Consider the following 13,957-nt stretch of genomic DNA (forward strand, 5'->3'; position numbering starts at 1 on the left):
CAATGGCCCGCTTCCACCATCTTCTGAGGTAAAGAGTTTCAAAGTCACACAACCCTCAGAGAAAAAATTTCTCCTCATCTCTGTCCTAAAAGGGCGACCCTAATTTTAAAACAGTGCCCCCTAGTTCTGGACTCACTCACAAGACGAAACATCCTTTCTATATCCACCTTGTCAAGATCGTTCAGGATCTTATAAACTTCAATCAAGTGTCCCCTCACTCTTTGAAACTCCAGTGAAAACAAGCCCAGTCTGTCCAACCTTTCCTCATAAGACAACCCGTTCATTCCAGGTATCAATCTAGTAAATTAAAAGCAAAATACTGCGGATGCTGGAAATCTGAAACAAAAACAAGAAATGCTGGATTCACTCAGCAGGTCTGGCAGCATCTGTGGAAAGAGAAGCAGAGTTAACGTTTCGGGTCAGTGACCCTTCTTCGGAACTGATAAATATTAGAAAAGTCACAGATTATAAACAAGTGAGGTGGGGGTTGGGCAAGAGATAACAAAGGAGAAGGTGCAGATTGGACCAGGCCACATAGCTGACCAAAAGGTCACGGAGCAAAGGCAAACAATATGTTAATGGTGTGTTGAAAGACAAAGCATTAGTACAGATTAGGTGTGAATATACTGAATAATGAACAGCAGCAAGTGCAAACCTGAAGAAAAACAACCTGAAAAAAACAGTGGGTAAGCAAACTGAACAAACTAAGATGAAATGAAATAAATGCAAAAAAAGATTGTAAAAAATGTAAAAAGGAATGTAAAAAAAAAAGAAGGAAGAAAAAATAACTAAAAATGACTAAAAATGAAAGTAAAGTGGGGGGCTGTCATGCTCTGAAATTATTGCACTCCATGTTCAGTCCGGCAGGCTGTCGTGTGCCTAATCGGTAGATGAGATGCTGTTCCTCGAGCTTGCGTTGATGTTCACTGGAACACTGCAGCAATCCCAGGACAGAGATGTGAGCATGAGAGCAGGGGGGAGTGTTGAAATGGCAAGCAACCGGAAGCTCAGGGTCCTGCTTGCGGACTGAGCGGAGATGTTCCGCAAAGCGGTCACCCAGTCTGCGCTTGGTGTAGTAAACCTCCTCTGAACTGCCTCCAACGCATTTACATCCTTCCTTAAATAAGAAGACCAAAACTGCACACAGCATTCGAGATGTGGTCTCACCAATGCCCTGTCTAACTGAAGCACAACATCCTTACTTTTATTTTTAATTCTTCTCGTGATAAAGGACAGCATTCCATTAGCCTTCTTTATTACTTGCTGTACCTGCATACTAACTTTTTGTGACTCATGCACTAGAACACCTGGATCCCTCTGAACCTCGGAATTCTGCAGTCGTTCTCCATTTAAGTAATACTCTGCTTTTTTTATTCTTCCTGCCAAAGTGAACAACTTCACATTTTCCCACATTATACTCCATCTGTCAGATTTTTGCCCACTCACTCAACCTATCTATATCAGTCTGCAACTTCCTTATGTCCTCTTCACAACATACTTTCCTACCTATCTTTGTGTCATCTACAAATTTAGCTACCATGCCATCACTCCCCTCATCTAAGTCATTGGTATAAATTGTAAAAAGTTGAGGCCCCAGCACAGACCCCTGCAGGACTCCACTTGTCACATCCTGCCAATCAGAAAAGGCCCCATTTATACATACTCTGTGTTTTCTGCCAGCCAGCCAGCCAATCTTCTCTCCATGCTAATATGTTACTCCCGATAACATGAGCTCCTACTTTGCGCAATAACCTTTGATGTGGCACCTTGTCAATGCCTTCTGGACATCCAAGTACAATATGCTAACAGGCTGCCCTTTCGCTACAACACAAGTTACTCCTTCAAAGAACTCCAATAAATTGATTAAACATGATTTACCTTTCACAAAACCATGCTGACTATTCCCAATTACCTTGAGTTTTTCTAAATGCCCAGCTATAGCCTCCTTAATGATCAATTCTCACACCTTCCCCACGACAGATGTCAAGCTACCTGGCCTATAGTTACCTCTTTCCTGCCTCCCCGTCCTCCACCACCCCCCCACCGCCCCCCCCCCCCCGTCTTCTTGAACAGAGGGGTTATATTTGCTACTTTCCAGTCTGATGGAACCTTTCCAGAATCTAGCGAATTTTGAAAAATTGACACCAACGCATCTACTAGCTCATTAGCCACCTCTTTTAAGACTCTACGATAAAGCTCATCAGGACCCGGGGTCTTGTCAGTCTGCAGCTCCATTAGTTTGCTCAGTACCGCTTCCCTGGTGATTGTAATTTCACCAACTGCCTCTCTTCCTTCCACCTCCTGATTTATAGATATTACCGCAATGTTTTTTGTATTCTCTATAGTGAAGACAAAAGCAAAATATTTGTTCATTTCTTCTGCCATTTCCTTATTATCTACTATTAGCTTGCTATTCTCACTCTCCAGAGGACTCACTTTACTTACTTTTTTCATTTTTAAATACCTGTAGAATCCCTTGCTATCTGTTTTTACATTTCTAGCTAGCTTCCTCTCATACTTTAATTTATTTCTCCTGATTAACCTTTTAGTCATTTTCTGCCAGTCTTTATATTCTGACCAATCATCTGACCTGCCACTCACCTTTGCGCAATTACATGCTTTTTCCTTAAGTTTGATGTTTTCCTTAACTTCTTTAGTTAACTATGGATGGTGGGTCCTCCCCTTAGAATTTTTCTTTATAGTAGGAATATACTTATCCTGAGTATTCTGAAATATCCCCTGGAATGTCTGCCACTGCTTCTCTATTGATCTATAACCTAGCATAGTAACCTAACTCACTTCAGCTCGCTCAGCTTTCATACTCACATAGTTGCCCTTATTTAAGTTTAAAATATTAGTTTTAGACCCATTCTTCTCTCTTTCAAACTGGATGCAAAATTCAGTCATATTGTGGTCGCTGCTACCTAGAGGTGCCTTTACTCTGAGGTCTTTGATTAATCCTGTCACATTCCATAATACCGAATCTAATATAACTTGCTCTCTGGTTGGTTCCAGAACGTGCTGCTGTAAGAAACTATCTCGAAAGCATTCTGTGAACTCCTCATCCAGGCTACCATTGCCAATCTGATTTTTCCAGTTTATATGTAGATTAAAATCACCCATGATTATTGCCATTCCTTTATCACAAACACCCAATATTTCTTCATGGATACTTCACCCTACATTGTGGTTGCTGTTAGGGGGCCTGTAGACCTCAAACTTATCCTGGAGCAGTGGACCTTGCCCCCAGTATGTGCCGGGAGGCGTCCTTAAGGCTCTGGATATCACAGCGGTGGTGGGGGGCGGGGGGGAGTTGGCCTTAACTGGCCATTTAATTATGTTAACAAGCTACCCACTGCTTGTGGGCAGGTAGCTGTTACTCTGCCCAACCTGCTCCCTTAAAAATGGCCCAGACGCATGAAGATGCTGGAAACCGGCACGCCAGCCAGCGCCAGGAAACTCCAGGCCCGCCCACCTCTGTTCCTACCTCCAGCAGGTTTCCAAAGTCCAGCCCTATGACTCTCGAAATCTCCCTACCCCATTTTTATGAATAAACACCAGGCAAGATTATTAAAAAACATTCTATTTGATGTTCCAGACATATAAAAGGGAGACCTTCAGCTGCCACTCACCCATTTCTTGACTGAAAAACGGACAGCTGGCAGTAGAAAATTGGAACAGATGGATAATTTCAGGCACGTCTTTAAATAGACACACAGCAAGCCTGCTCAGAAGTCTCCTTACTTATGCAAATTAGGGTCGAATGCCAGTTTTCAGATAACTTTTGCAATTTTCAGGCAAGAATGGGCAGGGTGTGCACCCTCATGCACTGCTATCCGTTGTACCAGGCAGTGAGTAGCCCAACTAGTGGTCCTTAAATAGACTGCTAGAGACTGGACCAGAAATGGTCTGAGACTGTTTTGGGCAGAATTTATTTACAGGGCTGGGGAAGAAATCATGACCAGTGGCCTTTGAACCTGTCCAGGTAGGTTTTGAGTAAAATGGCTGTAACCAATTCTAGAGGTTCAGGCCAGGGAGTGTGTTCGGGGGGTGGATAAGGAAGGAAGTGCACCTGTTGATCGTACCTTCTTCATTAAGAAAATCCTTATTGATTGCTGTGGATTCCAAGCTGCAGACATCTTCTGCCTGCAGGACTTCCCAGCAGTGGATATTTCGATGTGATGTTCAAGAACGTGGCGGGATGCATCAAGTTCCTGAAGGTGTTCAAGGAGAAGGGAAACCAGGCACCGCTGTCGATCCTCACAGTGGAGACGCTCTTCATGCTGCCGTCACAATGCAACCAGGTGGTGACAATTCACCTCTATAACCCCCATGTTCCTGTCGCGGATGTACTCACCTTCCTCGCCAGGTACGTCGAGGTGGCCAGCAGCAGCACTGATGTCAAAGACCCATTTGGGATTTGGACCAGCAAGCGGCAGGTCAAGGTGACATGGAAGGTCAATACCAACGGAGCCATCATCCATCCTCCCTCCAGCTTCGCTATCAGGAGAAGTCGAGGCTTCTTGGTCTATGCGGGGCAGCCCAGAGTTTGTCGCACCAGTGTAAAATATGGTCACGTGGCAGCCAACTGCAGCACAGTCGTCTGCAAGAACTGCAAGAAGGAAGGCCATCAAATCGAGGACTGTAAACAGAGTAAGTGCTGCAACCTTTGCAGTGCGGCAGGCCACCTCTACAAAACCTGCCCCAAACGCTGCCTCAGTTATGCTCAAGCGGCAAGGTCCAAGGAAAGGCCGGGAGAAGGAATGGTGAATGCGTCTGGTGCTGGGAAGAAGACAAGCAACCCTCTCCGCAGCGAGGAAAGACTATCTGAGAAGGAAAGAAAGGGGAGGCAGGTGCAACCAGCGAACCAGAACCTACCCCGTGCCCAGAAACCCCTCCTCTACAGACAGAATCAATGGAGGAGGAGGCAGCAGATGGAGAAACTGGTCAGTGGCAAGTGGTAAAAAGGAAAACCACAAAGAAAAAAATCTCCGAAAAAGGAAAAAGCACCATCCAAACCAGTGGCAAGAGGAGGCTACCGTCTGAGACAGACTACAGCAGTTCCTCCTCATTAGACGAGAAAGGGCCAGAATGAGGGCACCTGCAAAAGAAGCAGCAGAGCTCAAAGCATCTGGAAGATAAAAGCCTCCAGCTCCGGGGCACTGGAAGCTGTGATGGACCCAGCGCGCCCCAAACCCAAAGCGCCGAACCCAGTGACATGCCCAGCACACTCCAGCTCTGGGACACCTAGAGCAAAGAAGCGTCTGGCGCACTCCAGCTCCGGGAAGCCGGGAGCAGTGATGTCTTCGAGGAGGAACAGAGGGGAAAGACACCAACAGCAGAGGACAGCCCAAGCCTTGCTGCCTACAAGACCCCCCGATGTCACTCCAGCGGAACAAACCACCCATGAGGAACCAGGAGGGGTTTCTGAGCTCAACAAATGTGAAACAGCTTACGTATACTATGGGTATGCAGGAACATACCCAAGGACTGAGACTAGCAAGGACAACTGGTGTGGGAAGCAACACCTAACTTTAAAATGGGTATAAAGATTGCTTCGATTAATGTGCGTAGCATTAAATCCACTACACAATGTGTTTCAACCTTGGACTACCTCACCAAGGTCAAAGCCGACCTGCTGTTTCTGCAGGAGTGTGGAATACCACACCTCAGCACCTACAAGCAATGGTCGCAATGGTGGTCTCAGGGGCCATCGATTTGGTCAGGGGGTAATGATTCCCGCTCCTCCGGCCTGGGTATTCTGCTGCGGGGAGGCAACCTCATCATCTCCGAAGGAGGTGGTAGGTGGCCGCATCCTCGTGGCAGATGTAATGTACAACAATGCTCCGCTCTGGTTGATCAATGTTTACGCTCCGGCTCAATGCAATGAGCGACTGATGTTCCTCCAGCAGCTCCCACTGCTGCTGGCAACATCCAGACCGGTTTTTCTAGGCGGTGAGTTCAACTGCATCATTAACGCAGCTGGACGATCCAGCAGGAACAACAGCAAACTGGACGCTAGGTCCAGATTCCTAATGGAAACAGTAAAAGATGCCAAGTTGCATGACATCTTCAGCAACCCTGCAGGCAAAGTGCAGCTTTGATACACCTGGTCAAGACCGGACGGGTCTGCATGTTCCAGGATTGACTTCCTGTTTGTGTCCCGTGCTTTCACGGTCAGTTCCACCGATGTCAAGCTGCTGTTCTTCTCTGACCACTGCCTCTTACTGGCTGACTGTCACTTACAGGGTGACCAGCGGGTTGGCAGGGGGACATGGAAGCTCACTACTAACCCCAGAGAACGTTGAGGAACTCAAAAGGGATTACAAAGTTTGGAGAACCAGGTTGAAGCCCTTCTGAGTCTCCGGTGCACTGGTGGGAGGCGATCAAGGAGAACATCAAGAGGTTCTTTATCTTCAAAGCTGTTCAGAGGGCGAGAGAGAGACAGAGGGAAATGTCCTGACTCCAGAAAAGAATGCCAAATCTGCTCCGGCTGCAGTCGATGGGGGTCGAGGTCAAGGAGGATCTCCAAGAGGTGAAGAGCCAGCAGGCCTTGCTCTTTGCCACGGAGGCCTCCAAGATCATCTTCCGGTCCAGAGTCCGCTCCGTTGAGCAGGATGAGACGTGCTCGCATTACTTCTTCCAAAAGGTACACAGAGAGAACTCTGTGATCAGCAGCCTGAAGGAAAAGGATGGCTCGGTAACGTCTTCGCAGTCTGACATACTAAGGATCAGCAAATCTTTTTATGCTGGGCTGTATGACGTGAGGTCCATGAACAGCATGGCTTCCCAATCCTTCCTGTCATCTATGACGGAGGTCTTAGATGAAAGCATGAGGGAGAGACTGGACAAACCGCTAACTCTGGACGAGCTGACAAATGCCGTCAGGTCCTTCGATACGAGTAAAACTCCCGGAAGCGATGGCTTACCAGTTGAGTTGTATTTGGCCCTGTGGGACTGGATCGTCCCAGACCTGCAGGAAGTATACAAGAGTATGCTTCTGGCTGGCAACATGTCAGAATCCATGAGGAAAAGCATCATCACCCTCATCTACAAGCGGAAGGGGGTGAGGGCGGAAATCAGAAATTGGCGGCCCATCTCACTGCTTAATGTTAACTACAAGATTCTGTCCATGGTCATTGCCAGTCAGGTCAAGTCTGCTCTAGAGTTGATGATTCACCCAGACCAGACCTGCACTGCACCCAGCAGGAAGATCTCTGATAGTCTTGCGCTACTCAGGGATATGATCGCCTGTGTACGGGACAGGAGGGCGGACAACTGCCTCATCTGCTTGGACCAGGAGAAGGCTTTTGACAGGATATCGCACACCTACATGATGAATGTGCTCTCCAAAATGGGGTTTGGGGAGGGAATCTGCAATTGGATCAAACTGCTCTACACAAATATCAGTAGCACAGTCTCAATCAATGGGTTGGACTCGGAAAGTTTCCCGATCCAATCTGGAGTCAGACAGGGCTGTCCTCTCTCCCCGTCTTGTTTGTTTGCTGTATCGAACCTTTTGCTAAATCCATTGGGAAGGATGCGGGCATAAGAGGGGTAACAATCCCAGGCAGCGGAGGCACTCAGGTAAAAGCCTCCCTGTACATGGATGATGTCGCCATCTTCTGCTCTGATCCACTTTCCATTCGCAGACTGATGAGCATCTGTGACCAGTTTGAACTGGCCTCGGGAGCCAAAGTCACTCATGGCAAGAGTGAGGCCATGTTCTTTGGGAACTGGGCCGACCGATCCTTTGTCCCCTTCACCGTCAGGTCAGACTACCTGAAGGTGCTGGGGATATGGTTCGGAAGTGCTGGGGCGTGCGCCAAAACCTAGAAGGAGTGAGTAGCCAGGGTACACCATAAACTGAGCATGTGAGAGCAATGATCTCTCTCCATTGTGGGTAAGAACCTGGTCATCAGGTGCGAGGCGCTCACGTTGTTGCAGCATGTGGCGCAGGTCTGGCCCATACCCCACTCCTGCGCTGTGGCGGTCACCTGAGCCATTTTCTGCTTTATCTGGAGATCTAAAATTGACTGGGTCCAGAGGGACACAATGTTCAAACCTCTGGATAAGTGCGGGAAAAATGTTCCCAACGTGGCCCTCATCCTGATGACCACCTGTGTGCGGCTGCACCAAGCTGTATGAAGAGCCCCAGTACGCAAACACCAAGTGTCAATACGTGCTGAGGTTCTATCTGTCCCTGGTGTTGCGAAGGATGGGTCTGGTCACATTGCCGCGTAACGTTCCATGCAGTTGGACCGTGCCGTACCACATATCCTTCATGGGAAAGTTTCTGCAGGAAAATGTCTTTGACCACCAATCCATCAGACAGTGGTCTGCATGGAATGTCCTCAAGGCCCTACAGGAAAAGGAGATGGTGGATCCTGTCAGATGATTCCCCGAGCAGACTGCCAAAGTCATTTGGCAGAATGCCTCATCACCAGAACTTTCAAACAAGCACCAAGACATAGCTTGGCTGGTGGTGAGAAGGGCCCGCCCTGTTGGATACTTCCTGCATGCCCGAAGTCTCACCCCCTCTGCACGCTGCCCTAGAGGTGGCTGTGGTGGGTAAGAGACAGTTGCCCACTTCCTTCTGAAATGTGTCTTTGCAAAGCAGGTGTGGAAAGAAATGCAGTGGTTTTTGTCGAGATTCATCCCAAGCAGCTCTGTAACACAGGAGTTTGTGCTCTACGGGCTGTTCCCAGGGACGCACTCCGAGATAAACATCACCTGCTGCTGGAGGACCATCAATTCAGTGAAAGATGCTCTCTGGTCTGCCCGAAACTTGCTGGGCTTCCAGCGCAAAGAGTTGTCCACGACTGAGTGTTGCAGACTGGCGCATTCCAAGGTCCAGGACGATGTGCTGAGGGACGCACGAAAGCTTGGGGCAGCCACTGCAAAAGCTCAATGGGGAAAGACCACTGTGTAATATCCCCCCACCAAAGTGAACTGAGGGACTGGACCCATGGGAAACCCCTCGGGCTGTATACACCAAATATAGGTTTGCTGTAAAATGTACATGGCATGTAAAATGGAATGGAAGGGTTGTGAGGCAACTCACTCCTATACTGAAGAAAACTGATTTCCTTTGCACTTTTTGGAATGTCAACTTGGTGCTGTTTTGAAATGTGTTGTAATGTGTTTTTTTTTACATATTTTTATGAATAAAGTATATTTTTGGAAAACAATTATCGGGCTGGGAGGAACAGGAATGTTCTCCTGGCCCCACGAAAATAACACAGCCTGCTGTCCATCACTGGGTAGGTTCGTTCTTCCTGATGCATCTCCCCACCACCATCCCCTCGCAAAACTCAGCTCACTCACATAGGAAGTTAGAAGTTGCCCCCATACTCTTAAAGTTTGTCAGTAGCTCATACATATTGATGTGTCGCTTACAATTCAGCAATAGCAAATTCTCAAAAGGTTTTTCACTGGATAGTTGCAACCTATCCTAGTCTCTCGAGATAAGGAGGCCCAAAAGAAAGAAAGATCCTAGTGTATGTATCTAATCTCAAGCAAAGAAAAATTGCATTAAGAGTAATAAATAAAGAATCTGGTATCCCAAGAATAAAACACTGAAGCCTGCTATTAACTTTATTAAAGGAATAGAACTGAAATGGCAGGCAGCTGCTGTAGAGAATGTTTCCTTGTAGATATCTGTTATATAAAGGTCATGAAGGAGCATGCTTAAGCACTGTTATGATGGACACCTTGTTTTGTATGATTTCGAGGATAAAGATTATGATTTTTGCACAGTACAGTAGCATCTTAATGTTGACTACACTGGCAATATTATGTGGCATCCATACTAAATATTGCCTACTATATGGACAAAAATACTGCATTCCACTGAACGCAATGCTTGTCGATGGTTCAAAATTAATACCTTCCTTTTAATCAAAGGTCACATATAGGTACCCAAGATTCAGTATAATTAATATTCTTTATTTATAAATTTATGAATACACAGAGCAAAATTCAGCAGAGCAAATTAATGTGGCACAGATACTTGACATGAAAAACACCTCAGTACTAAAAGAAAATCTTGTGCAGCACACTACCTGGCAAATTAGTACACAGGAGTCAAAGAAAGTGATACCTCCTGTAAAAATCTTTTTGATTAGATGAGCAAAATCACAGACTGCATTGTGTGATGAATGATTGTGGTGCAACCCTGTAATGAGAGTTCTTACTCTTAAGGTTCTGATAGCAGCTGAATAGTTTTCAAAACTGTGTGGTGTATTGAGAAAGACAACGCTGAGGGCTACTGCAGCCAGAACAAATAATTTATCCACATATGTTCGTTGCTACTGCTTTGGTGTTCAGAATCCATCACTCAATTTCAGAGGATCAGTCTCAGTGAACAGGAACACTGCAGGTTTAGGATCCGTACAGAAGAGGAGAGAGAATTAGGCAAAGAAGGGTAAAGTAAGAGGAAGACGTATTCAAAGAGAGATGCGGAGGGTAAGAGGGGATGGGTAAGTGTAAGAGGACTTTGAGGTGGAGGAAGAGGGAGAGGAGTGGAGGAGTTGGAAGTATGAAGGAGGGGGAGACAGAGGAGAGGATGTGAAAAGTCTGTCAAAGGTAGCGTAATTAAGTCCAGAAAGTCCATTAAGGAGAGGCTCCAGAAAAGGCCATCAGTTGGTTGGGAGGTGGGATTAAATCTTTAATCTTCATTTTAAGGATTTTGGTGTGTTGCTTCAGAACTGGTAAATTCTCCAAACACTGCTTCACCTACTTCTAACTCCAGTGTTCTAAAAGATGTGTTTTTGAAGCATAGAGAACAAAAAGGATGAAAAGTTCCAGCAATATTACCTGAATGTTGTTGGTGGCAGTACTTTTCAATAATATTTCACCAATATGCCCAGTTAGAGCACATAATTTCTGTGCTATTGTGGTCCAGAAATTACTGGCAAATAATGGGAAATTCACGATGCCCACCATTGTTACTGCATTAAAAAAAAAACTGCCAATTTGTGGCGAAGAGGAGATATACCACAAGTTCTGATTCAGCACAAACTGCTCCATTGGTAGCCTCACCAAAACCAAAAGAATTACCATCTTGCCATGAGCCTTCCTATTGCGTGTCATGACATTGTTGGCTTTGCACCATTAATTCACGTTAATTTCGGCACAGCCGTTTAGGAATGGTAATTCATGTAATTTGGGCCCTGTTAATGGTGTGATTTAGGGTCCTGACATGACACTCAACCTTGGGGCCCAAAAAGGGAACAATGAAACTGAAACAACAGGTCGTAAATTGTACCAAGAGCTTTTTTAAAAAAAATTTTTAAACTTTTCCTTTCCATCTATTTTTCTGCAATTCACAGAGCTTGCCACATGATACGCCACTCCAACAATATCTGGGCCGATGAATTTGATTGGGTGATTTACTACGAAAATGTAGATCTTTGTGGACAATTTTAAATCATATCATTGTGGTTGTTTTTTCAGTCCCTCATGATCTCAAGAGTGAAATGTTCTTGAAGCCTTTGAGGGTTTAGAGATTCAAAATATCATTGTGTTATACTTTGTACTTTGCGGTTTCCTTTATTTGTAACTTCATGAATAGGTTTTTATAAAGAATCAGTATAATTTTATTTGCAACAGTTGTGTTAAACTGAATATCCAAAAACTAGTTTTTCAATAAAGCATTTGTGTTTATCCAGAAGAATCAGAGTGGCACAGTGGCGCAGTGGTTAGCACAGCAGCCTCACAGCTCCAGCGACCCGGGTTCAGTTCTGGGTACTTCCTGTGTGGACTTTGCAAGTTCTCCCTGTGTCTGTGTGGGTTTCCGCCGGGTGCTCCGGTTTCCTCCCACAGCCAAAGGCTTGCAGGTTGATAGGTAAATTGGCCATTGTAAATTGCCCCTAGTGTAGGGAGGTGGTAGGAGAATGGTGGGGATGCGGTAGAGAATATGGGGTTAATGTAGGATTAGTATAAATGGGTGGTTGTTGGTCGTCACAGACTCGGTGGGCCGAAGGGCCTGTTTCAGTGCTGTATCTTTAAATAAATCAGTCAAGGTAAATTAAGCTAAGAGCACTTGAATTAGGTATTGCAGGAGTATTTGTTTTTTTCTGCTATGTAAGTGTTTTCCTTTTCTTCCTAGCATCAGCTCCTGATTTTTCAATGAGCCCCCTGAAGAAATTAATACCTGTTCGCATAGGTGGTGAGGTCATCATTGAATGTAAACCAAAAGCTTCCCCAAGAGCAACCTTTGCTTGGAAGAAGGGAAATGAGATTCTGCAAGAAAATGAAAGGTAATTTCTTGAATGATGTTTGTCCTTTAACCCGAATAGCTGCTTGAGTTGTGAAATTCCTTAAGGCAATGTCAAGTAGGCTCAGTGGGTTGATGGCAGGGCCTTTGTTATTGCAACTTTACTCTTTTTGGATAATTCTCCACAAACAAGATCTATCACACTAATAATGAGACCACAAGGACAGTATTAATGACCAATTCCTCTTTCAAGAAATTAGCATATATATGTAAACCTCCCTGTGACTTCACAACATTCTACAAAAGAATGTCTGTTTTGTGCCATGGTATGTCATTAAATATTAACATCTACATTGTGAAATAAAACTGCTGAATTTGCAGCAGAAAAATCATCTTTCCTCCATGCATTTATTGATTTCTCCACATGATGGCATGGAGCTCATAATCGTGCAAGGTGTTTCTTTGTGTTTTTGGAGCATTAAATTGCAGAATACGAATGACGGGTTCAGAAGAATAGATAAATGTTTAATTGTTTTTTCTTCGCTGGGATTTCACACACAGTTACTGCTGGTGCTGCCTTCTGTAGGACGAGCTTTTCTGATCTATTTTCCCCATTGGCTCCATTACATTTTGGCAGGGAGTCCCCTGTGAGATACAAGATAGAAGCAAGACAAGACGATAATAAAACAGTGAGCTGGTGATTGATTTAAGCTGTCATAAAACCACATACTGTGGATGTGAAATTGCTTTTAGGCTGAATATGGATGATTAAATACTTTACCTGGTAATTAAAGAGCAAGTGAGGATTAAGGAGTGAGGAATACAGAAAAGGTAGCACTGCTTAAGAGTAATTAATTTAGGTGGACAGGAGTTAAATAGAAAAGGGGAAAGGGTTCTTGTTTATCCTATTTATTACATGTTTTTGTTTCACTGTGGTGCCTGTTTCATTTTACTGTGTCCTGATCTCAGTAGTATTCAATTTTGTATGGAATGCTAAATCAGCAATTGCATGGAATGGAAAAATCATATCACAGGAGTTGAGATAAACAGATCTGTCAGTTAGTTGTATGCCATAAATAACACAATTTTTTGGTTCAGCAAATTATTTAATATTTATATCACTTATGTCGCATAAATTACCAATGTAATGGTTATGGCAATTAAATTCATTTTTCCACAATGAAAGAAACATAATTCATGCTTAAAAACAGAATTAAGAAATCCATTACAGAAGCTGAAAGTGAATAATGGAAGAGATTGCTGCAAAATATTGTTTGTCTTAGTCAGATTTGGCAGATGACAAGGTAACTCAGCTGGTGCAACACTTGACCTGACCAGCATCTTGTGAGTCCTATTTCCAAGGCTGCTGGTCAGTCAAGCTCACTTGCCTTTGGTGGGTAAGTTGCATTGCTTCATGCTTGCACCTCTCGATGGAGAATCAACTGGAACAAAATTGTGCCATCTCAGAGGAAAGGGAAATTGACACAGTTCAACTCAACCCACTCAAAATCTCCCTCTTGTGGCAGGGGACTATAGTGTTGCATTGATAGAACTAATAAACCAGACTGTTCCTTCATCCTGCCTGAATAGAAGATGCAATAGGAAAAGGTTAGAGTGAACAAATCAACCTTTTCTTTCATGGTCCATTTTACTGCATTTTCTTGTTAAGCTATATATTTTAAAACAAAACTCGACGTTTTAACTGTTGGCTGTCAGATTAATACAAAAGAATGTTGG

The 13,957-nt window shown here is 44.7% G+C and overlaps 1 protein-coding gene across 5 annotated transcripts in view; it reads left to right on the top strand.

Moving 5' to 3' along the window:
- LOC137380015 (contactin-4-like) overlaps positions 1-13,957 on the top strand; it is a 1,659,092-nt gene that overhangs the window by 928,537 nt on the left and 716,598 nt on the right. For all 5 annotated transcript variants that reach the window (XM_068051491.1, XM_068051492.1, XM_068051493.1 and 2 more), the window contains one exon: positions 12,113-12,263. In XM_068051491.1, coding sequence (XP_067907592.1) covers positions 12,113-12,263 — 151 coding nt within the window. The remainder of the gene's footprint in view (positions 1-12,112; positions 12,264-13,957) is intronic.

Source organism: Heterodontus francisci, chromosome 19 (assembly GCF_036365525.1).
Source record: "Heterodontus francisci isolate sHetFra1 chromosome 19, sHetFra1.hap1, whole genome shotgun sequence".
Lineage (NCBI taxonomy): Eukaryota > Metazoa > Chordata > Chondrichthyes > Heterodontiformes > Heterodontidae > Heterodontus > Heterodontus francisci.